The 25,596-nt window shown below is 38.7% G+C and overlaps 1 protein-coding gene across 1 annotated transcript; it reads left to right on the top strand.

The window, feature by feature from the left end:
* The first annotated feature begins 181 nt into the window (after window positions 1-181).
* LOC134753520 (ankyrin-3-like) lies at window positions 182-22,569 on the top strand. The gene is made up of 10 exons (XM_063689418.1): window positions 182-404; window positions 14,457-14,569; window positions 15,525-15,679; window positions 16,018-16,150; window positions 16,650-16,832; window positions 17,132-17,237; window positions 17,916-18,056; window positions 19,098-19,189; window positions 20,340-20,489; window positions 21,463-22,569. The coding sequence occupies exons 2-10, from the start codon at window positions 14,459-14,461 to the stop codon at window positions 21,781-21,783; spliced, it is 1,392 nt and encodes a 463-aa protein (XP_063545488.1). The 5' UTR covers window positions 182-404; window positions 14,457-14,458; the 3' UTR covers window positions 21,784-22,569.
* Window positions 22,570-25,596: the final 3,027 nt, after the last annotated feature.

Here is a 25,596-nt window from a genome sequence, read left to right as displayed (position 1 = left end):
AGCCAAACTTTGCATTACCTTACTTTTATCGACTTTACTGTAGGTACCTATCTGACCAAAAGCGTCAGCTAAGTGTACATTTACCCCATAGGAAATTAATAGCCAACCAGCCCCTTCGCGCGTGTACTTCGTATTTGGCGCGCCGCCATCTTGGCAAGCGCTCAGCTTACATTAACACCATTTTCCAAAACAGTACGACGCAATCTAGCTAACTGAACACACGTTAGAGTCAGCTAGAAAATTAATTTAGTTATTTTGTTATAAAACACGAATTTGAAGTCAATTTTAAGGTTATAAAAAAGGTTAGGCATAGAGTTGCGCGCGCTTTTTTGTTTTTTTTAGGCGCGAAGGCGTGTTAGTGTCATCCTTTGTGTTTGGAATTGCAAATACGGCAGAACAGCAAGGTGAGTTTGATGGATTGATGATTTACTGTTTTAAAGCTATTTATAACATTGATTTAGTACCTGGGTAAATTTGATCTAAAGGTTATTTGCTTATTGACTCCTATGCTTTCGTTTTCCCGCTATGTAAGCGAAAATGCTGCGTAGAGGCGTAACGACTATGTGTCGTGGAGCGCTAATTGGATTAATTGACAAGAACATAAAAATTGTCATTTTGTTATGTACTTATACTTAATATTAATGAAAAATACAGAATACACCTCCTTACCTAATCTTCTGTGGTTTTCGAGTTCCGAATTTTTTAGTGCGTTGCCCTAAAGGGCCCTCCACACTCGCGCACGAGTGTGGAGGGGGCTTAAAATTTTATCTTAACTTAACTACGATTCGGTGAAGTTTAATGAATATTGGATACATAAAACTCAAGATATCGTCTAACAATCGCAGAACTTTCAAACATAAAACGTACACTTCTTGAGCAAGCCTTCTTGAGCTTACCGTGGGACTTAGTCAATTTGTGTAAGAATGTCCCTATAATATTTATTAAAAAAGACACTGTTCAATTGTGATGATGATTAGGTGAATGACGCAGACCCAAAATGACAAGATATTGGTTTGAGAAGGGCTTTTGTCTCAATGAGCGTAGCTATAGACAAAGCTGTAAGTAGCTACATTTTATCATGGAGGTAGGTTTTTTTTTTTTTTTTTTTATTATAAACTGATCGGCGGTACTCAGATATTTTTGATGCTAAATCCGCTAACTGCTATCATTGCGTCTTATGTTGTACCTATATAAAATCCATGCATCCATCGACCCAGAAAACTTAAAACAAAAACATAAACAGATCCGCGTGCTCTCCGAACTAATATCAATAAATTGAAGCCGAAAATAAACTTTTTTAATAACGTAGGTGTGTGATGGAAGTGCGCCGCCGTGCCAAGAATACGTTTAGTACATTGTTTTCATTCCTACCGGAAAGTTTTGTATGACGAAAATTGCATTGGTAAATATTTTGGTTGCGATCACGGGAGTCAATTAAATTTGGAAAATAGGACAACCGGCGACCGCGACTTTCCTTTTGATGATGTTTTCATTTGATTTGAGTCGATGATCTCTACGTGCTAACCGAAAACCATCTTTAGGTGCGTAATTACAAAACTATCTAGATTTCTATAAGCTTTCTTTTTCTTCTCAAATAAGTGTGATTAGAATGATTTCGCTGATTACCATCTTCATCTTCCTCGTGTTGTCCCGGCTTTTTGCCACGGCTGATGGGCCGCTTGGCAAATAATCCCAGAAATTGGCGTAGACACTAGTTTTTACGAAACTGCCATCTTCCGACTCACAGATTAGGCCTTATTGGGATTAGTCCGGTTTCCTCTGGATGTTTTCCTTCACCGAAAAGCGACTGGTAAATATCAAATGATAGATATACCTTTGTAATGGCGCGATGTACGATTCGCATATCCTTCCCGTCTCGCCACGCCTTTCACTCTTAGGGGATACCGATTCCAAATCCGCGGGTAGCTTAGGGTCCGCGCCGTACCGTTGCGATAATTAGAGTCACCACCGCGTCGTACCTAGCCTAGGACGTCTTAAGAAACCTTAGTTTACAATAAACCGGCATAAAAGCCCGCCGATTTATACTACAGCACATTAAACCTGTGTTTCTGTGTCTCACCCTGCATCCTCTCTCTCCTCTGAGCCGTTAGGAAACCCTTGCACCTGTCTGGAATAAGGGAGGTGTATGAGGCCACGCCCGTCCCGGCGAACATGCCATCACATCTGGCATCGCATCACATCACATCACATCGTACATAAGTTCCAAAAAATTCATTGGTATGAGCCAAAGTATGAACATGGTATTGGTACCCACAACCTCCGGATGGAAAGTTGCATGCTCTTACCAAGCCATGCATTGCCAAGGTGACAAGCGGTATCTGGTATCGCTTAGACAACGAAACGCTTTATGTATCTCTATCACTCTTCCATGTTAGTGCAACAGTGACAGTTGCGTTTCGATCGCTACGGAGCTTAAGCGATTCTCATGTTGGCTACGCGACTTAGACCGATTACCAGACGGTATTATCTTGTTAATATCTAGCGGATCCTTCAATACTTTAAGTACAACTGTAATACTGTAAGTTCGCCTTTGTACATTGTATACTTTCTGTTTAATTGTATGTCTTAACTTATCTTATGTGCAATAAAGTGTTTACATACATACATACCTTGAACGTGGCCAGATGGGAACATAGCTTGGAAATGCGCATTCAAATCGGTGGATCGGCATGGTGAATAGTGGAAGATGTAGTGGACATCCACCGACCCTTTTGCTCGATGTACTTAGTGAAGAAATCTGCCTAGGGTCTACATGCGGCTGGAAGACAGGCGTGCGGGTTGGAGAGCCTCGATAAACAAAGCAAAGTCCTCATGTTGTCGCGTTTCTTAATCATGATTTTGCCTATCGAGCTAGAGTCCCCGGCCAGCTCGGCCGAATTTCATCACCTTCCCATACAAACGGAGTTTCGTTCTCATTTTAAAACTACGTGTTGGATTGTAATGAAACTTTGCACATACATTGACATGAGGTATATCTAGGTCTGTTTATATAACTCCAGATTATAAAACAAACGAATTAGAGCAAAAACAAGTTTTGTATGAAAAACTTAAATTTGCTGTATTGTTTTAACTATGGTATCTGAAGCTACATAAACTAATTACAAACCTAGATATATCTTATCCTATTGTAAGTACAAAGTTTCAGAGGAAACTAGCTACTCGTTTTAAAATGAGAGCGTAACTACGTTTATATGGAGAACCGAGCTTGCCTTTTAAGATTTTGGTTGGAGTCTGCCTGCATGAGTTCTATAATATGGGCGCCCCTAGTATGTAAGTAGGTTTGGCTCTCGCTCTGGTCAATGCAACATCCAATTTAAAACAGTTCCTAGAAAAGTTTCCAATTTTTTATTAGTAAAATGTTAGCCAAAAGATCTAAATCAAGGTGGCTTCCTCGCACAACGTATCATTATATTTAATCTGATCAACATACATAGAAACGTATTGACTTGCATATTCCTAAATGTATTATTAATTTAATAAATTGTTTTGTTCTTCTAATTGTAAATAATTTTTGAATATGACGAAGTACAATTACTACAAATAAAATATATTCTATTCTATTTTATCAGCATTGCAATACAACGAGGAAATGCCGCCAGCTCTATTTTAGATATTTTATATATATTTTATAATAGTTATTAATTTAGCTTAGTAGTATCTTTCATATAAATAGGTTAATGCTTTTATCATTTGAATCAAGGCTGTCTTTGTATTCGCTAATTTCACAAAACATAAATAACTCCAAGTTCAATGGCGGATGTCTAAAAATACGCGCCATTTGCTTGTATCCGGCTGTCCGCCATCTTGACGTCTGGTGGTTAACCTCGGTGGAAATGTATTTATATGAGCAATAAATAGCAGGTACAGATATATAGCTGGTCAAGCAAATCTCGTCAGTAGAAAAAGGCGGCAAATTTAAAAAACGTAGGCTCGATGGGATATCGTCCCATCGAAAATTTGAATTTCGCGCCTTTTTCTACTGACAAGATTTGCTTGACCAACTATAGTAGATCCGATTTAAATGTGCATAGAATATCTCTAGCCTAAAAATATATTTAGTCTTCAATAAACATTTTTACCTAACCCATTTTTCGCTAAACATTTTTACATAACCGCTGTCTGTCTGTCCGTCTGTCACCAGGCTGTATCTCATGAACCGTGATAGCTAGACAGTTGACATTTTCACAGATGATGTATTTCTGTTGTCGCTATAACAAAAAATACTAAAAGAAGAATAAAATAGATATTTAAGTGACCTCCCATTCAACACACGTGATTTTTTTGCTGTAATGGTACGGAACCCTTTGTGCGCGAGTCCGAGTCGCACTTGGCCGGTTCTTATTTATTCTCACATAAAAGTTTACTGTAAAGCCATTATATGGTAATCTATATCTTTACATGACGTAGGTGGGTTACACTGTTTTTGGAAGGTACGCTTAAAAGAAACCCCACCATTCTGTGCTCTGTGTGTTTTAGCTGGAATTAAGAATAAATTAACAAGACGAAAAGCTTATTAAACATAAAGAAACAGATATTATGCTAATTATGGTGCTGTCGAAACGCGTGCTGCCATTGCTGCCAATTACGATAAATATAATTATGTCATAAGATAAGATCACACCCTTTCAATGTTAGCACGTGCTGAAAGACTCTCGTCTCCATAGCAACGGCGCTCTGATTGGCCGAGACGGCAGACAGCTGATGTCCGATGTGACCTTGTCGTAGCGTCACATCAAATTTTTAATATTATGTAGACGAAATCTCGTCCAAATTGGCATATGGACATGAATGATCAATACGTCAACGGAGTGATAGTAGGTTAATATTTCATATTATCAATGGGTTGGAAAGAGAAGGTTGTTGGATAATTGACAACAATAGAGGAAGGCATGTTATTATGTAATATTATATTTTGCCAATATATTAATACCGGTAAGTCCGCGCATGTTGATGACATATTAATGGCTACTAGTTCATATAAAAGACTAACTTCACAAAAACAGCTTTCATGAAATACCAATAAAATCATTTATTTAAAGTCAATTACGGAAACACTGCGAATGTGTTAACTAGACATTTTGTTGTGTGCGCGATCTTTGATGTCGAATAAGGGAAATTACTGCAATGTTCTGCCACCAGAGTGCAGCACTAGCCCATTTAGTAAACCATAGAGTAACTTACACATACTGTACCTTTAACAGGTTTTTGACAAGTTTTCAGAGATAATAAAATTTGATATTGATGCATCAAGGCGGTTTGTTCACATATACAGAGGATCTACCGGGAAACGCGAATCCGAAATTTCGCTATCTGCCTCTTTATCGTTCGAATATGCAAGAGTGACAGAGAACACAAACTCAAAACTCTTAATGACAGAGATGTTAGATAACGAAATTTCGATTTTCTTGTTTCGCTATAGATCCTCAGATTGTGGTAGTGGCGCCACCTACGCAGTTTCGCGTAATATTCCCTATTGTCGATGCCTACGTCATTGTAGAGAATAGACGTGCAGTCTTATTAGTTTTATTAGGCCAAGATCTCATCTATTCAGCCACAAGGTGTGCCCATATAAGTAGCGGGTCGGATATTGGCAGCACTGTCGCAAGTGTTGTCCAACTGTCAAATCAACCTCGGCGCTCGAACGATGACCCGTTTAACGCGTATCAAAGATAGATATAACTCCGTTATAGATGGATACAGTCTAAGAAAGAAACGTGCCTCGATAATCAAGAAAATTTGATTCTCGATCAGAGGGCGCTACTAGCTTTGGCCTACTGTCGTATAGATGGCGTCGACGTATCGTTTGTTATTTAACAATTTTAACGCATATCAGTGAAAGAACATGGGTCAAAATCATAAAAATAATTAATGCAAATAAAAAAAAATCATTTATCCATATTTAAATACATTTTATCGTACTTTTATAAATCTTCATTTTTAGTTTTAAAGTGTGTCGATATATGACAGTGAATTTTCTGTGGTTACAAAACTTACTATGACAGTACCGCTCTAGTATAAGTTACTCTCTGACGCGCATTTTTAGGTTAAGTTTGTCTAATAATTGATCGAGAGAAAACAAAAAGCCTTTCTTCATCCCAGTAGCACGTTCAACAGTGAACAAGAGTAAGCAAAATTTGATTTTGCCTCGATCGCGAGACTAAAGGGGCCCACTGACTATCAGTCCGCCGGACGATATCGGCCTGTCAGAACAAAAATTTGACAGTTCCGAACAACTAACAGGCCGATATCGTCCGGCGGACTGATAATCAGTGCGCCCCTTAAAAGCCCTTGGAATTAAGGCCGTAACACACCATCGCACCGCACCAAGGTCATTGTGCGACGCACCCAAGAGAAGTAAGAGCACCCAAGTAACAGCGAGAAAGAGATATAGCTTTCTCGCTCTTACTTATGGCTGCGTCGCACAATGACCTTGGTGCGTTGCGATGGTGTGTTACAGCCATAATTCCAAGGTCTTTTAAGGGGCGCACTGACTATCAGTCCGCCGGACGATATCGGCCTGTTAGTTGTTCGGAACTGTCAAATTTTTGTTCTGACAGGCCGATATCGTCCGGCGGACTGATAGTCAGTGGGCCCCTTTAGTCTCGCGATCGAGACAAAATCAAATTTTGCGTACTCTTGGAATTTTGCGTGGCTCAGTGGAAATTCGAAATATGGAGTCTTTTTACTCGTAATGCCAATTGGAATTTGATATGGGTATTAGATTTATCTAATTATTGGTATTGATTTGTCACGAAAAAGGTCAAAAAGGAAGCTAAAATTATATATTAAAAATATGATATTTATTACTAGTCAACTAATGCTATTAGTTGACTCCCCATATCTCCGCTCCGCTCCGCCTCAGTGGACTGGCAGCCAGATAAAGACTGCGAGCAAAATGCACTGAAAATAATATCAAATCAACATAATTTGTTTTAAATGTGAATACGTCTTCTGGTGGGTTCAAACTCTACGGGCGATTTTCGCTACATAACGGAAAATCGCTGCTACGCCTGCTACGTGCTACGGCGTAGCAAATACAGCGTTCCATGACTAATATGATATCGCCTTTAAATAAATAATGCAATACTAAAAAATGCAACTATACCATCATAAAATTAAGCTATAACTAAGTCAGTTAATTCATTCTGTATTTGTAATATCTATATGGAATCTTAAGCTTTGCGTGGCTTTCAAGTGCACGAGATTCGAACAAACTTTGTTGCGGAATGATACAACATTTTTATCCGACCACCGTGAGGAAAATACTAGCTGTAAAATCCGACGTTGTTGTTGTTGTTGTTGTTGTTGCGGCTGCGATGTGAATTGACGGCCGTTCTGGCCTAGTGGGTAGTGACCCTGCCTGTGAAGCCGATGGTCCTGGGTTCGAATCCCGGTAAGGGCATTTGTTTGTGTGATGAGCACAGATATTTGTTCCTGAGTCATGGGTGTTTTCTATGTATTTAAGTATTTATATATTCTATATATCGTTTTCTGAGTACCCATAACACAAGCCTCCTTGGGCACGTGGGACTTAGTCAATCTGTGTAAGAATGTCCTATAATCTTTATTTATTTAATATATTACAAATGTAATCACAATAATACTATTATTTATGCATTCTATATTCTATTATCTATTACGTGAGAAACAACTTCAAAATAGCATCAAATAAATAAAGAGAGTTTTCATGTGGATTTCTTGAAAGTTCGGTTCTCGGGGAAAACACTATCAATATATAGTACTTAAGTAAGTAAAAACATCCTTAAGTCCCCGGCAAGCTCGGTTTTCCATACAAACGTAGTTACGCTCTCGTTTTACTCTGAAACTTTGTACTTACAATAGGATAAGGTATATCTATGTCTGTAATTAGTTTATGTAGCTTCAGATACCATAGTAAAAAAAATACAGCAAATTTAAGTTTTTCATACAATAGTACATTTCGATGCTAGTGCGGAAAGTATGTCATTACTTCACGAGTACCGAGATATCTTGCCACGAGCCATAGGCGAGTGGCAAGACTCGGGACGAGTGAAGAATGGCATATACGCACGTGTATCGAACGACGTTTTTTAATACAGTTGCGAAAAAATAAGAAAAGCAACAAGTATTAAGGAATGGAATTCGAAACTTTTTATATTATTAATTCTGTGACATCACTGACATTGACATTATGAAGAGGTGTTTTTCTAGCTTTTATTTGACTAGAATAGATTTTGTTATTATTATTGAACCCACTTCAATGAAAGTTTTTTTTTCAAATGCATGTTCTATAAGACAGAAACAATTGTAAATATTAAAACATTGTACTATTATTACCTAAATATCGTTATTTACTATGATTATTTGTGTATCGTATATTTATAAAAACAATATCGAATGTTGCCTTTGGAAACTTAAAACATTCTTGCAGTAAGAAAATACGCCTCTTCTTTGACAGGCGTTCCGTTCCATTCAGACAACTTATTAAGAACGGTTTTTCAACATTAAAAAATAAACGTGTTATAATACTTATAATGACGAAGAGGTAAGTAATAAAATATGAAATATGCATATTTTTCGTATTCTTACATTAACAGTAGGTTTTTATGTTGATTACTACGTTTAAAGGAAACTAATATAAACACTCATCAGTAAGTAGTCATGAATTGGAACAAGTATAAATTTAAAAAAATTGGAAAAGTAAAAAGCACTAGTTCGCGAAAACCAACTTTCCGCACGCTAAACAGCCACGAAAAGTAGCACTTTTTGAGCACTGTATTAAAAAACTTGTTTTTGCTCTATTTCGTCTATTTTATAAACTGGAGCTATATAAACTAATTTCAGACCTAGATATACCTCATGGCATTGTATGTGCAGTTTCATTACAATCCAACACGTAGTTTTAAAATGAGAGCGGAACTACGTTTGTATGGGAAGGTGAAATTTGGCCGAGCTTGCCGGGGACTCTTAAAGTACCTATTAGCACCTACCTAAAGTACTTAGAATTCATTAGAATTACAATCTCACGCGCATCGTCATATCGGTCATATCTCAATTTAAAACTATTAATCTCCGTCACTGTTGCTCGTCAAAACGCAATATGTCAAATGGCACATGATTTTCTTATCTATGGTTCAAAAAGAACAAAGATGGCGACTTCCGGTTCGAACGCCATCTTGATAGTAGCCTCGTGATTAATTCCTTTGTTTTTTGCTCATTAATTATACAATAATCGAATGTGGTAGTGTGCAGTGAATGGAGAATTAATCTCAAAGCGTGTTTAACCACCATTTTGGAGTCAACGGCCGGTAGTCCACGTGATTCTCGTAAAATCTAACTATCGGTTTTACGAGACAACTACAACAACCACCGAACAGCGTCGTGCTCTAAGAGCATTTATTTTGTTCCTACCCTTTTACGTGACATTGGCTACGGGCAACACCGCCCTCAAGTCCATCAAAAAAAGAAAGAACAAAGATGGCAGATATCCAACCCGTGGCAATGAACGCTCTTCTCGGAAATTTCGCAAAAGATGGACATTTACTTCTTTGTTTATTTTTCCTTTCCTTTTTCGGGTCACTGAAGACTGATGGTTTATTTATTTTAATGAAGTTTAATTTGAATTTATTATTATTTCAAAATTGGAATTTCAATTGAGGATTTTGAATTGGTTCTTGATCTGAATGACGAAGGAGGATGGGCAGATTTGTATGGACACTGGCCCATGAACTAAGAATAAGCGACATACAATCGGAAAGGTTTCTTTATATACTCCATTCTTTGTATGGCTAGACTTGTCGAAAAAAAAATATATAAGTAAACGAATAAAAAACTAAAATATCGTGACACAAAATCATCGACAATAACTAAACCCTCATGATCTGCGACACAGGAACTTAGTATCGAAAAAAACCCATATGTGCCAATTTCAACCAAAAGGGTACTTATTGTCGCTTGTCAGTAAGGCGCTATTCCCATATAGCTTCTATTAGAAATCAACCTTATCAGCAAGCGACAATTTGGTTGAAAACGTCACATATAATCACGTTTCATCTCACTCTAGTTTTTGCGGCGATAACTTTTTTCACTCAAAGATTTGGGACTACCTACCCGGTGACATACCGCTTGCTCTTATTGGTCAAATGGGCCAATGGGCCAGTTAGCCCACCCTCCTTTGAAGCGTCTGTAAGCTTAGGATGAATGCGACGCGACAGGAAGCGTCTCGCGCGCCAGATACCGTCGCGGCGATTGGTAGGCTAAATTGAATGTACCCTCCATAGTCTGCAATATATTGTTGGTCAAACCAAATTGTCAATAAATAAGAACAAAAAAACCGGCCAAGTGCGAGTCGGACACACACACGAAGGGTTCCGTACCATTAATTATAAAAACGGTCACCTATCCAAGTACTGACCCCGCCCGATGTTGCTTAACTTCTGTCAAAAATCACGTTTCTTGTATGGGAGCCCCACTTAAATCTCTATTTGATTCTGTTTTTAGTATTTGTTGTTATAGCAGCAACCGAAATACATCATCTGTGAAAATTTCAGCTGTCTAGCTATCACAGATCACGAGATACAGCCTGGTGACAGACGGACAGACGGACAGACAGACGGACAGCGGAGTCTTAGTAATAGGGTCCCGTTTTCCCCCTTTGGGTACGGAACCCTAAAAAACTATACCTTTCCTTTTGGGTGCTAGTACTAGTCTAAGACAAAGATAGTATATGTATATGTTTTTTTCTGTCTATGTTTGAAATGAGACAGTCCTTTGACAAACTATAAATAAAATCAAAATCGCACGCGAGTTTGGGCGCCGTCTAACAGTTCAGTTCAGTCTTTAAAATAAATGGCTTCTGTCCAGTGTGAGAATTTAGCCAGTGTCCAGCTAGCCTGAGCTAAATTAAACAATTTTTATAATACTGTACGGTTAGTACATGTCCTAGACAGTGTACTTTTATAAGCTCTTGTAAGGCAAAAGCTGGATATTACAAGGAGCCACGTGGGTAACCTGGCGTTGACTCCAGAATGGTGATTATACTGATTATATAAACGCGTGTCAAGATTTATTTTTCATTATCCGCACACTTCCACATTAGTTTACTACATAATTAGCTATCCGCAATTCCGCACACTTGCAAAAACATTAACGAGCAAAAACAAAGAAATTAAGAGCCCATCAACGCTCTCGCTGGCGCCACTGCTAAATAATTGTGATTATTTAAAATTTACGATAGATATTTAAAAAAGAAGGCCGCTACGTACATTGCTCTAAAAGTCATGATCAAAGGCACGCTGATAGCGCCTACTACAAGTTAATTACATCATTGAAGAAGTTTGTGCGGTGAAATATAATACAGTACGTAGCGGCCCCATGATATTTATCGTTAAATTTAAATAATCACAATTATTTAGCAGTGGCGCTAGACTAGACTAAGTGAGCTCCTTGGTGGCTCAATCACGAGGCGATGTCACCAATATGGCGGTCTAAATGAGCCCTAATTTGTGGTATTTTCTATAAAAAGGGACCTTATTGTCGATGGCGCTTACGCCATTATAAACGATGCTCCGATCATCCATCGACAATAAGGTCCCTTTTAATATAAAATGCCCCATTTTATTAGAGCCATCATCTGTGTCTTGTCAACCACTTTTAGACAGTTACCTATTTATTATGTCTATGTAGTTTCATGTGATGTGATTCGAGATATATTTAGTTGAACTACGTAATAATTTTGCTCACAAGTATTTAGGAAACCTCCCGAATGTCTGTTAGACGGTGGGCTTGGAAGAGTTCCAAGATACAGGTTTTCTAGATCATGTGTACAAACAAAAGTACCGATTGTTTTAATATGGGGTCATTGACATAGTGTTGGTTGGGACTCGAGTCCTTTGAGTCCTCTACTTCAAAACTCGACTCAGTTTTTCAGACTCTTATAATTAAATCTAACCTCGAGTTCTTTTCAACTTGTTAGTGTCCCGAGTCTTTTGTAGAGACTTGAGTCCTTTTCAGAGAGCTCTTGAATTTTTTACAAACAATTTCGAAATGCATTGTCTTTATGTAAAATTTGTAGATTATGTACACAAATCATACAACAACGCCTAATTTCTTTACTGTTATTTAGGAAAAACCTATAAAATTGTTGACGGAGTATTCGGAGGCTCGAGTCCTTTTGAGTTGCTCTTAAAAAAGACTCTACTCGGGACTCAAAAGTGTTTTAAGCGCCGAGTCACGTAAAAATGAGCCGAGTTCTTCAAATTCAGACTCAAAAGACTCGAGTTCCTGCCAACACTACAGTGACATGTTGTCATTATGGCGAATCTTCTCAGTCGGATACTCTTGTCAGAGCAGTCGTGGTCGTTGAGGTCGTTGTACGGCTTTTTTCGTAGTTTCCCGCCATGGTGAATAATATACCATCAATATGGAAGTATGACACCATACAAGGGAAGACAAGCTCTTTTTCCCTTTTAACTCTTGCGTGTGTAGAAGACCAGTAGAATCAAAGAGAATTAAGTAGATATAGTGTTCACTCCATAGATCAGTTTCGTTACCAAAACGACTATTATTTCCGTAGTCGACATCTACCGTCAAGTAGCGGAACTTTGGAGTGAGCACTATGTCTTCTTAATTCTCTTTGGTTTATATTCTAGATAAAGGATCCTAACTCTTCTTTCAATCTTTGAACATTTCTTTAACATAATATAATTACGAGTATGTTTTATCTCACAACCAGCCTGTATCCATTTGCAGACCAAACATTAGCTATAAACGAATACTGAAATGGCACTCTGCCCACGACCTCAATCCATAACTAGATATATTTTTAACTTTCGATATACCCTACGTAATACAGTGCATCTAGGGTTACCAGATACAAATTAGAATTTCCTGAGAAAATTCCTGAAATGCGAATATTTTTCCTACTACCCTACTATTCAATATACTCTATGTTGACGACCACGGTTTTAAAACATTTATGTATGTATGCCTGAGTAAAGATTTGTTAATTAATAATTACGAAGTTCACCCGTTGACCACGAACGCTGTAAAGGGTTCGAAACGTCGGGATGTATTATAAATTCAATATACGCGATATAATCCGTTTTCATAGTTTTATTTAATTACGAAGTTGTTCATTAACCTTTCGTATGCTCCTGTCAAAAAATTGCTATTTAAATGTGGTATTCTCTATAAAAAGGGACCTTATTGTCGACGGCGCTTACGCCATTATAAACGATGCTCCGATATATATAAATATAATGCCGCGCGACGCTGTGCGGCGTAAGCGCCATCGACAATAAGGTCCCTTTTAATAGACAATGCGCCAAATAGCAATATATACAGAATCTAGACAACTTCATGTTTAAGTTGAATATATGTGCCATTTTCAACCAAAAGGGTACTTATTGTCGGTTGTCAATAAGGCGCTATTTCCGTATAGCTTTAATTTGAAATCAACCTTATCGACAACCGACAATGTGGTACCTTTTGGTTGAAAATCTCACATATATGGAGCAGGTTGAGTGGATATCATTTATATATTTTTTACATTGCTTTGGATTAATTTAAGCAAATAAAAAGGTACTTTATAAAAAAGTTTTCATTTAAAAATAAACCAGACATTTTCGTGTTCCTGACAAAAGGCGAAAATTCCTGACATCTGGTAACCCCACTTCTACTATTTTAGTAAATGCGTAAAAAATGCGTCGAACTTTCGTTTGAGAAAATACGCAATCTTGCGACCTTGATCGTTTGAAAATAACAAGTTTGGAAAATTTCCAGTCTGCAGTTGAATGTCCTTGGTGTTATTGGGTCAAATCGTTCCGGAAAACGAGTCTTTGTCAAAAGGCATTGTCAGTGTTTATGACGAGTCTGTCCAAGAAAATATTGTTAACACGAATTTCTGTCCAGACCAAATAAATTAATTGTTTTCTGTTATATGCTTTAGCATAAAACGGTATTCAAAGATACGATATAAAATACGGTGTTTAAACGATATTGTCAAATGTGATGCGGATATACCTACAATCAATTACAATTCAGGTAATGTACTCCGTAAAAAAATAGCAAAACGAGTCTATGGGCAACCAACCAAAATGGTTAGTCTAAACATTGAAACTTATTTATTTTATAACCAAGTCCAGGGTCCAAAGAGGGGGGGGGGGGGTCATGAACCCCATAAACCTCTAACCCCTCTAAATCCGTCCTTGTGTGCAAAATTAGCTTGAATGGAATATACCTAATAATACCTATTACGCCTTGGCGCCATAACAGTTATAAAGTGAAAAGACGTTATATACGAAAGAAAAAGTGACCAACGCATCCTGTGGCCAGGGCTGGGATCGTCCCAACGTTTTCTGCATTCGCGGCAGATGCCATTTAATCACTAGCCCACCTGAGCCACCTAGAGCCTTGAGTTTCCTATCAAATATCAACACTTGCCCCTTTGTTTACAGAAATGCCTTCCGAGGTGCGAACCGGCAAGTCTCTCCAGCGAGAACTGGCGGACTCCATCATCCGGATGGTGCCATTGGATGAGATCAGGATCCTGTTAGCTTGTGGAGCTAAGGTAAGCGATTAATGTTAGATTGTAATAAAATAGAATACGTATGGTACAAGAACACAACAGAAAAGGTTTTACATGTAGGTTAAGTATCAGTATTCAGTCGAAACACGATATGCAAATTTGATAATTTTAACATAAAATAAAAGTAAAAAATTATGACAGAAAATGAAAACAGTGGGTAAAATTTTCAGTTGAAGTAGATTGATAACTCCATAAACAGGATGGTATCGATGAAATCATGATCCTGCTGGCGTTTAACGGATTCTAAACCGGCATCTTTAGCTTTAGCAGCTGCCAAACCTTTAGGCCACCCGGTCTCAGGGGCACCCGTCCCACTTTATTGAGTACTTACACAATGGGGTTGGCAACTGTCAAAGGTTTGCAGAGATGGCGCTATCATAGCTTGCCCCTTTTTCTATGAGATTTGGCTTAAAGGGCTGGCATCCAGGGCATTAAAAAAACAAAAAATTGACACAATTCTAGGGATTGACAGGGCAAGCTGTGCTGGCGCCATCTGCTAAACACTTCTTTGACTTCCGGTTCGAGCGCCATCTTGATAGTTAGCATCGTGATTAATTACTTTGTTTTTTGCTCATTAATATTGTTTAAAGTGTAATATCGATAGCTTATTATACAGTAAACTAATGTGGTAGTGTGCAGTGAATGGAGAATTAATTTTGAAGCGCGTTTAACCATCATCTTGGAGTCAACGGCCGGTAGTCCACGTGCTTCTTGTAAAGTCTAACTATCGATTTACAAGAGTTAACAAATCACCGTACACTGTCTTGTACAACCGTACAATTTTTGTCGTTTTTAAACCTCTTAATACCTTGACACTGGCGAAATAGTCCCACTGGGCTGAAGCCATAATTTTAAAAGAAGAAGAAGAAGTGCTAAACACTTCGACCGGCCAACCCCATTTTAAAACGCCTTTTCAATATGCTCATATTGGTTGCAGGTGAACGAGCCAGTGACGCAGGGCCTGCGTCCGCTGCACTACGCAATCTGGCAGCGTTACCTCGAAGCAACCAGATTGCTGCTAGTCAGAGGATGCGATGTGAACGCCAGGGATGACTGTGGATACAGCGCCCTGCATCTATCATCGGAGCATGGGTAAGATGCAAAAACTGGTGCTGATGGTAACATTAGAGTTTTCATTTTCTTTGGGACGAAACCGGAAAACTACTGACAAACGAATCACAGGCGAGCGAGCATTCTAAAAAAAAGGTCTAAAACTAATTTGTCGGGGACGTGACGGGGTACTTATAGCTACCGTAATAACCTGCAGAAATCTACAAGGTATTATATTTTATTGCCCATTGAATTTAAAGCTAAATTATCAAACGTTATAATGCCAAAAATCGGCGTTTATAGCTTTATCAGAAGTGTTAAAAAAAACAACACGTACCCGATACTTTTCTGGACCAATAAAGGATATTTTTCTATTTCAGCTACACGGAGCTGGTAAAGCTGCTGCTCCAGAGTGGCGCTGCGGTGGACTACCGCCCTGATACTGGCGAGGAGTTCCCGAGAACAACACTCTGTGATGAGCCTCTGAGACTGGCTATCAGAAACAAACATTATGTAAGTATTTCCTTCCTTCTACTTCCTATTTCCAGATATTAGCTGAACAACCTACATTGAAGGACATAGCCTTCCCCAAGGATTTTTACAATCACCGCTCCCTCTAGGATCTCCACAACCAGTAGATTTCTATAAAGTCGATAGGCTCATCACGTAAGCGGATATACTCAAGGTCTTCCCCAAAGATGCCAACAAAGACCAGTCAGCTGCCTTCATCCAACGGGTCTCTACAATCTTGACCAGATCAGTTCAGATGAGCACATTCTCCGACTGGTTCTGGTTCAAGGTTGTCATGAATGACGGCTGCTCCTGCGACTATTGATTCTACAAGCAATATATTAGAACTTACTAAAGTCTGGACTTGTTTTATATTTGTAATATTGCACCAGGTACTCATGATTATGATACATATGATAATCCACATGAGCTGTGATTGGACAAAGCTCCTTTAGGACTGTAGTCTACTAGTCTGTGACTGGACACTGATTTTAATTTCCAGGAGGTAGCCCGCCTCCTCCTGGAGCACGGCGCGGACCCCAACAAGCGCTACTTCTTCGGCGCCGAGATCAACCTGGTCTCGGACCCTGAGTACCTTGAGCTGCTGCTGACCTTTGGAGCCAACCCTGACTCCCGTGACCGCGCGGGCCTGACGCCGCTCATGAAAGCCGCTAGGCAGAGGAAGGTAAGTTCCATGGTTTCCACGAATTTCACCTATATTTTTTACCAGCCCCACCAGCGGCTAACTATGGTCAATTTCCTGACAAGGACATAGAGTGGTCATTACCGAGATCAACCTGGTCTCTGACCCTGAGTACCTCGAACTCGGACGCCACTCACGAAAGCCGCTAGGCAAAGGAAAGTAGGTTTCCAACTAGACCTCAAGGGTTTCACCTGGAGCTTTAACCAAGCCCAGTGGCAAAGAGCAATTCAATTTCCTGGCGAAGACAGAGTGGTCATTACTAAACAGAATTTTAATTTCAGGGCATGGAAGCGGTTCTGTTCCTTATCAGCCACGGCGCCGATGTGAACGCAATGGCAGACGCCAGGAACGACTATCGTACGGTGCTGCACTACGCCGTGCTGAGTGGTCAGTATTCTGTTAGTCTTGAAATTTTAATACTATGTCGGTTGCAAACAAGCATACGGCCCGCCTAGTAGTAAGCAGACTCTGTAGCCTATGGACGCCTGCAACTCCAGAGTTACATGCGCGTTACCGACCCTAACACTCCGCACCCTCGTTGAGCTCTGGCAACCTTACTCACCGGCAGGAACACAACACTATGAGTAGGGTCTAGTGTTATTTGGCTGCGGTTTTCTGTAAGGTGGAGGTACAGTCGAAGGCAAAAATATTGATCCAGACAAATGGCTCAAAAATATCTGAACACGACTTTATTGTCTAAGGTGTAAGAGCGTACACATATTTTTAAAACTTTGGGAATGTATATCTATTTATGCCCTTGACTGTACTTCCCCAGTTGGGCTCTAAGAATCTGCTCTAGATCTGGAATGACATCCGCTGTGTTGTGCCTTACCACACAAAGCGAGATGACACTCACAGTGCCTATACCTCTTGTTTGGACATAGTTTAAGGACTTAAATTAACTTAACTTGGAGATAAATTATACTTACAGACACCGTATGGACATACCCGGGTCTTGAAATTGTTTTGAAGCATCATGTCCATGTAAATGTTATTCGTAAACGTTTCATATTTTAAACGGAGTCTGTGAGTATAATTCATCTCAAAGTTCCCTTCATTTTCCAGGTAACACAGACGTAGTGAATCTCTTGGTGAAGCAAGGAGCCAGGGTTAACTACCAGTGCCCGGCGCTGAGCAAGCCCAGCGCGCTCGACCTCGCCATACTGAAGGGAGACGTGCCGATGGTGCAGCTGCTGCTGGCTGCTGGTAAGATCATCTACTACAAAAAACCGGCCAAGTGCGAGTCGGACTCGCGCACGAAGGGTTCCGTGCCATTACGCAAAAAACGGCAAAAAAAAACACGTTTGTTGTATGGGAGCCCCACTGAAATATTTATTTCATTCTGTTTTTAGTTTTTGTTGTTATAGCGGCAACAAAAATACATCATCTGTGAAAATTTCAACTGTCTAGCTATCACGGTTCATGCGATACAGAATGGCGACAGACGAACAGATAGACAGACAGCGGAGTAGTAGCAATAGGGTCCCGTTTTTACCCTTTAGATACGGAACCCTAAAAACTGATGTCTATATAAAATCGCCCTCCTCCAAAATAGAATCAAGAATCAAATGTTTTATAAAAAAAATAGTAACTTTAATCAGGCTATTTCTATAATATATCATCACTCACTAACGCAGATATCTGTTCCATCCATTTTGAAAGGCAAAGGAAGCTGAAATGTACGATCACATGTCTAAGAGAATAAAAGCTTGATAAAACTTTTACGGTTTTCTCAAGCAATTTAAAACTGTTGTTGAAAACTGCTGTTGGCTGCTGCAGCTGCTGGTAAACCTACATTTTGTATAGATATCGACACCAGAGACTAGGTCATGCGCATCATGTAATAACAGCAATTTTTTTCCAAAATTAACCTTATTATCTATTTTATGGCATTACTGAAGGAAGATGTGCCTAAGTATACAGGGTGACCATTCCCGTTGCCAGGAAGGTTTTGGGATTGTACTGAACAACTTTTACTATGGGACAAACTCCGAAAACGCGATAAGAAATTTAACTGTTTAATATATTTTTGCTGGGCCATTTTCTATGGGAGGGTAAAAAAAAATTTCGCGATTTCGTGGTTGGGACCCATAGTAAAAGATGCACAGTACAATCCCAAAACCTCCCTGGCAACGGGAATGCACTTATTTTCTAGCCATCCTGTATACTTGGCCATATGGCCATATTAAAGAAATATACATACCTATAAGTAAACTTAGCGTGCTCACTCCAACCTTTCTTTTGCAGGTGCCAGAGTAAACTCTTCTAGCTCCGTGATTGGTTCACCTCTCCACGTGGCCTGCTCAGACAATATCACCAATAGGAAGGAAATAGTTCAGGTACACGTTTTATTTACTGATATTAACTACATAGGTACTGCCAATGCCAAGTAACCTCCTCGGCCAATACAATCCTTTTGGTTTAGTCAGAGTTTTTTCTTCCATTTATTAAACATGCCTTTAGAACTACAAAAAATATAGTAAAAGACACACCTGAACGAGAAACTTACAGTAAAAAAATTTTTAACATCTTTTTTTTTTAAACATCTTTTTTCTTTCATTGTATTGTCCTGTGTATGTGTGCTTTATGGAATAAATGTCTTTCTTCTTCTTCTTTCTTCTTCTTAATTTTGGACCATAATTGGGGGCTTTGGACGATAGTTGGGAGGTTTTACGGTACCCATAATAAATAGAAGATCATAGTAGAAAAATATTAGTTTACTTAATTCGCTTTTTTACTTTCTAAAAGGGAAAGGGGAAGGGGAGTGTCCAAGGGGCCTAGCATAGTTTAAGACCGCCTTGCCGGTAATAGTGACCCTGCCTGCGAAGCAGGAAGTCCCAGGTTCGAATCCTGGTAAGGGCGCGTTATCCCGGCACTTTTCCACGGCTCATGGGAGCCTGGGATCCGCTTGGCCACTAATCCCAAGAATTGGCGTAGGCTTTTTTTTACGAAAGCGACTGCCATCTGACCTTCCAACCCAGAGGGAAAACTAGGCCTTATTGGGATTAGTCTGATTTCCTCACGATGTTTTTCTTTACCGAAAAGCGACTGGTAAATATCAAATGATATTTCGTACGTAAGTTCCGAAAAACTCATTGGTACGAGCCGGGGATTGAATCCGCGACCTCCGGATTTCAAGCACGCACTTACCGCTAGGCCACCAGCGCTTTCATGGTAAGGGCATTGTTTGTTTATCACTATCCAATATCGTGTTTATTAAACCCTATGCATGTAGATTATTTATTTGTAGTAATTATACAAATAAACTACAATTAACTAAACTAAAACTACTATAAAACTAAAAACCTAAATCTAAAATGGGCCCACGTGGCATGGTGCCGACGATGCTGGCAGCATTTCCTCGATCGCTATGCTCAAGCGTTGGGCGAGGAAGCTGCCAGCTCTCTTATCACCGGTCCCATCCACCAGCCGTTTCGCCAATTGCCAGTATAGGCCCTGTGCTAACATATTTATATTTCCCTTTTCCAGATCCTTCTAGAGAGCGGAGCAGACCCGAACCTGAAGGTGTACAACGATGATGACGCGACGCAGCTCCGGCCGGCCCTGGCGGAGTACCTCGCCAGCAACGCCGACCCCAGCGGCGAGATCGTGGCCATGCTGCTGCGACATGGCGCCAGGGTAAATATAAAAACCTGACAAGTGCGAGTCGAACTCGCCCACCGAGGGTTCCGTACTTTTTAGTATTTGTTGTTATAGCGGCAACAGAAATACATCATCTGTGAAAAATATAACTGTCTAGCTGTCACGGTTCATGAGATACAGCCTGGTGACAGACAAACGGACAGACGGACAGCGGAGTCTTAGTAATAGGGTCCCGTTTTTACCCTTCGGGTACGGAACCCTAATTACCCACTGTTCTTTAAGAGTCCCCGGCAAGCTCGGCCGAATTGCACCTTCCCATACAAACGTAGTTCCGATCTCATTTTAAAACTACGTGTTGGATTGTAATAAAACTTTGCACAAACAATGACATGAGGTATATATAGGTTTGAAATTAGTTTATATAGCTCCAGTTTATAAAACAAACGAAATAGAGCAAAAACACTTTTGTACCGTAAACTATTAAAAAATTAAATTCGCTATATTTTTTTTACTAATATGGTATCTGAAGCTACATAAACTAGTTACAGACATAGCCATATACCTTATCCTATTATAAGTACAAAGTTTCAGAGCAATCTAGCTAGTCATTGACAACAATGATCATAGAGGTACAATAATATAGAGAGGATATAGCTCCTCCCTCATTTGACCGAACGAGATGCTCTTATGGAACTTTTAGTAGGAGTAGCAGAGAAAGCGCTATTATTGTTTGTCCTTGTCATAGTCGCACTTTTCCTTTCTGCCTACTTCCATAAAGAGACAACGTTTTTTGTTGCTCATCGTTTTTTTGGTGGGTAACAATGAACCCGACCAAATTACGTAGGTTGTTTTTGGTATGTTGTCAGGAATGTTAAAACGTGGTCTTAATTTTGTCGCATTGCGTATGTTCTGTCCTTCAGGGGCGCACGCGTATAGCACATCTATGTAATGCTGGAGGTCTATGACAATGATTCACCTTCAAAATTAACTTATTCTTATATTTTTTCAGGTAATTATGAAAACTCAGTTCCGTGACCCGGATGGCATCCTAAACCACCTCCAGAACGTCACCGCGGAAGAATACGAGCACATCTTCTACCAACTTCTGGAAGCCGCCGAGTCCTTCGATCTTTGCATGATAAAGAGAAATAGCAGTCTCAACCCTATTCAAAAACAAACCCTAATCGAACGAGCTAAGACTCCTATTTCCTTGCTCGCTCAAACTAGAATCTTCTTCCGTAGGCAGTTAGGCAATTTGCTCGTGGAATTAGCTCCCAAGTTCGAAATACCGAAAACCCTGCACCATTATTTGCTGTTTGAGTGCAGTTAAAGATATTTTTGTAATTTTAATGGATTTTTAATTCGGCACAAGATTTCCTTGGCCTTTTGTCGGTGTTGCCAGAAAAAGCTAGTGTCCCCTGATTGTGGGGAATTGATTGGATTGTGAGGACCGTGAAAAGGAACGGTAAAATATCGGAAAATATATTTTGTATTTTATAAGTCTATTATTGTATAAGTTTGACACTTACGTCAATTGTGTTGTTTTATCGCTCTGTTTTTATATTAAATTTTTTTTTTGCTAAATTGTAGAGCGAAATATTTTAATGCGACATTGATATTATCAAAGATAGATATAACTCTGTAATAGATGGTACCTTTGGCCTACTCTCGTCAAATATTGCAAATAAAAAAAACATTTATCCATATAATATATCCATTTATCACATTTTTTGATATTTTTATTTTTAGTTTTAATCGTGTGTCGATAGATGGCAGTGAATTTACTGTGGCTACATATGACAGTACCGCTCTATCCTATTATATCCTCTTTGATTATATTTGTATGCATTAAATTATGTTTTCATTTGAACTTTTATTATTTCGACTACTTCTGTTCGATTTTTTTTCGCTTATGTTAAGATTACCGCGAAGATGTCCTATTTCTATTTGTATTGTGTAGTTTTATCCATTTTGTAGTCTGATTACATTATTGCTATGTGATACATTGTGATATATGATTATAATTAAGTTTCTACTTGTGATCGTGCATGATCTCAGGTATATTATTCTCCTGCGACCTGCGACTGTATTTTGAAAATATATGCCTGAAGAAGAATTTATATTTTATTTTGACCCCGAATGACTAATGCATTATCCACATCCACTGTCTATCAAAAATATTACGAGATAGACATTAATTTGGACACCCCTAATGCAGTTCTGCGCAGTTCTCATACAAGTTGCAGTCGGGTTGCAGTCCAACTGTACCGGCCCTTTTTAACGAGTAAAGTAGTTATAGTTGGTCAAACCAATTTGTCAGTCAGTAACAACCAGGAAAATTATACTCATCCCTTTCTTTTGGGTGCTAGTACATACTAGTGTAAGACAAAGATAGTATGATTCTCTCTATGTTTGAAATGAGACAGTCTTTTGACAAACTATAGTATTACCTACTCTTCTAGAACGATCTAAACATTATGAAAGTGGTAGCGGTGGCTCTACGTCTTGATTTTAAAGAGATTGTGGTGTAAAAAAATGTGTAGTAAGAAGTTTGAAAATAAAATGGCAATCACCTCTAATCTAATCATAAATTTGTTTCGCGGTGGTAGTCATTTTTAACAAGGAAACTGGAAAACTTTCACTCTTTCTGGGTTTAATTAGGTCTGGCCACGCTGATTTAATTTGAATCCGCGCGCATCACCCATCGGGGCCCCACTACTTGAATGTTTTTGCGCAAATCCGCGGCGCCACTTGACTACTTTCCGTATTTTCCTGATGCCACTTGAAGGGTTATGGGGTTATGAAATTTGAAAGTAATATTTATATAACTTATTCACGTTCAAACATTACAATTATACTGTGACACACCTAGCTTGTCAGAAGAAAAAGGCAGCAAATTTAAAAACAGTAGGCGCGAAGGATTGACTTCCCATAGAAAATTTGAATTTTGGGCCTTTTTCTAATGACTAAGCGGGTGTGTTTGAGTATAGTAATATTTTTTACGTGAAACGGAACGTCAACGATTTGCCGGGATTATCGATTTGAACACTAGCAACACTGCTGAGTGACTTGCGAACTGTCAAATTGTCATTGTCAAAATTATTGTGCTAATGTGCTTGCTTTTTTTGCATTGTTTGGCCAAATACGACGAAAAACTCATTTTAAATCACTAGCCATCAAATTACTACAATAAAATGGCAGACAAGCAGAAAGTAGATCTTGGTTTATTGGAGGAAGACGATGAATTTGAAGAATTCCCTGCGGAAAGTAAGAATTTTTGTACTTTCATATATCGCGGTTACAGATGATTTAGATGTTTTTAGATTATTATTAAATTTGTTTAATTCTTTGTAGATTGGGGAACCGAAGACGCCGATGATGAAGATGTGTCTGTTTGGGAAGATAACTGGGAGGATGATATCGTCCAGGACGATTTCAACCAGCAATTGAGGTTAGTTTTGTTCATATTAACTTCGAAAAAGAATTAATCCACGTAAGCTCGTGCTTACTATGAAGAATCGATGACAATTAAACCTTTGGAAGTCAGCTCTTTGTTGTATGGAATTGAGCAACTTTTTGTATGAAAACTTATAATAAGAAAGTCCTCAAAATATTTATCAGTACGGTTTTTACTCACTATTATGCACGCAGTGCACGACGTACAACCGCCGCGGACACTCGTGCCTGAGGAAGGATTCCCAAAGAATCCGAAACATGTCGCCAAAAGCGACTAAAAATAGTGAGTAAAAACCGTACTGATAAATATTTTGAAATATGTCTCACGATAGTTTAAGTGCGATTAAGGAAGTCCTCTTAGAATGTATTGGTTGTATTCTCTTTATGCCCTAGATACTCTAGGAACCCGGAAGAATTGGAATAATGATGATAATTGTATTTATAATAGTTTAATAATGATGAAATGAAAATATTTTGAAGTGATGCTTGGCATTTTTAGTATTCCGTACCCAAAGGGTAAAAACGAGACCCTATTACCGCTGCCTGTCTGTCACCAGGCTGTATCTCATGAACAGTGATAGCTATACAATTGAAATTTTCACAGATGTATTTCTGTTGCCGCTATAACAACAAATACTAAAAACAAAAAAAAAAATATATAAGTGGGGCTCTTATACAACAAACGTGATCTTTTTGCCGTTTTTTGCGTAATGGTACGGAACCCTTTGTGCGCGAGTTCGACTCGCACTTGGCCGGTTTTTCATATCCTAGGTTTATTTTATATTTCTAAACCTATAGCAGTGTTTTTATATGATGACAAATTTTAATTTATCTTTTATTTCAGACAACAACTGGAGAAGCTGAAGGACCAGAACAAATCTTAGAGTACCCTATTAATAAGTCACCATGTTTGTAAGCTAAAAATAAATTCTCTATTTCTACAACTGACTATCATTTTAATAGAACAGCCAACAATAACCTCCATAACTCGAGTCTGTTTGAGCTATAGCTCACTCCATACATCGGTTTTGTTACCAAAAAGACTATTATTTTCATAGTCTACATCTAGCGTCAAGTAGCGGAACTATCAGTACTGCTACTCGACACTACTTGTCCCGTGTGTCGCGACTGACGACTAATATTATAAGCAGCATAAATAGTCCGGTTTATTCGGCTATAATATTAGCTGAAAATCATTGAGCGTTAGAGTTACAAAACACAAAAAAGAATACAAAAGGTAATCACAGTCCATATCCCGGGTCAATACAAGTACTAAAATTACTGACTTTAATGTGATACAAAATTTAACAAAGGTTTACTAAGTTTTATCAAAGATAGATTTATATCTATATAGATGAATACAGTCTAAGGAAAAACCGTGCCTCGAAAATCAAGAAAATTTGATTCTCGTTCAGAGGGCGCTACTAGTTTTGGCCTACAGTCGTATAGATGGCGTTGACGGTTTCGTTTGTTATTTAACAATTTTAACGCATATCAGTGAAAGAACATGTGTCAAAATCATAAAAATAATTAATGCAAATAAAAAAAATCATTTATCCATATTTAAATACATTTTATCGCATTTTTATAAATCTTCATTTTTAGTTTTAAAGTGTGTCGACATGGCAGTGAATTTACTGGGGTTACAAAATTTACTATGACAGTACCGCTCTAATGGTTTTATGAA

The sequence above is a fragment of the Cydia strobilella genome, chromosome 27 (genome assembly GCF_947568885.1).
Source record: "Cydia strobilella chromosome 27, ilCydStro3.1, whole genome shotgun sequence".
Taxonomy (NCBI): domain Eukaryota; kingdom Metazoa; phylum Arthropoda; class Insecta; order Lepidoptera; family Tortricidae; genus Cydia; species Cydia strobilella.
Note: the sequence above shows the minus strand (reverse complement) of the source record. Positions and strands in the feature narration are given on the sequence as shown.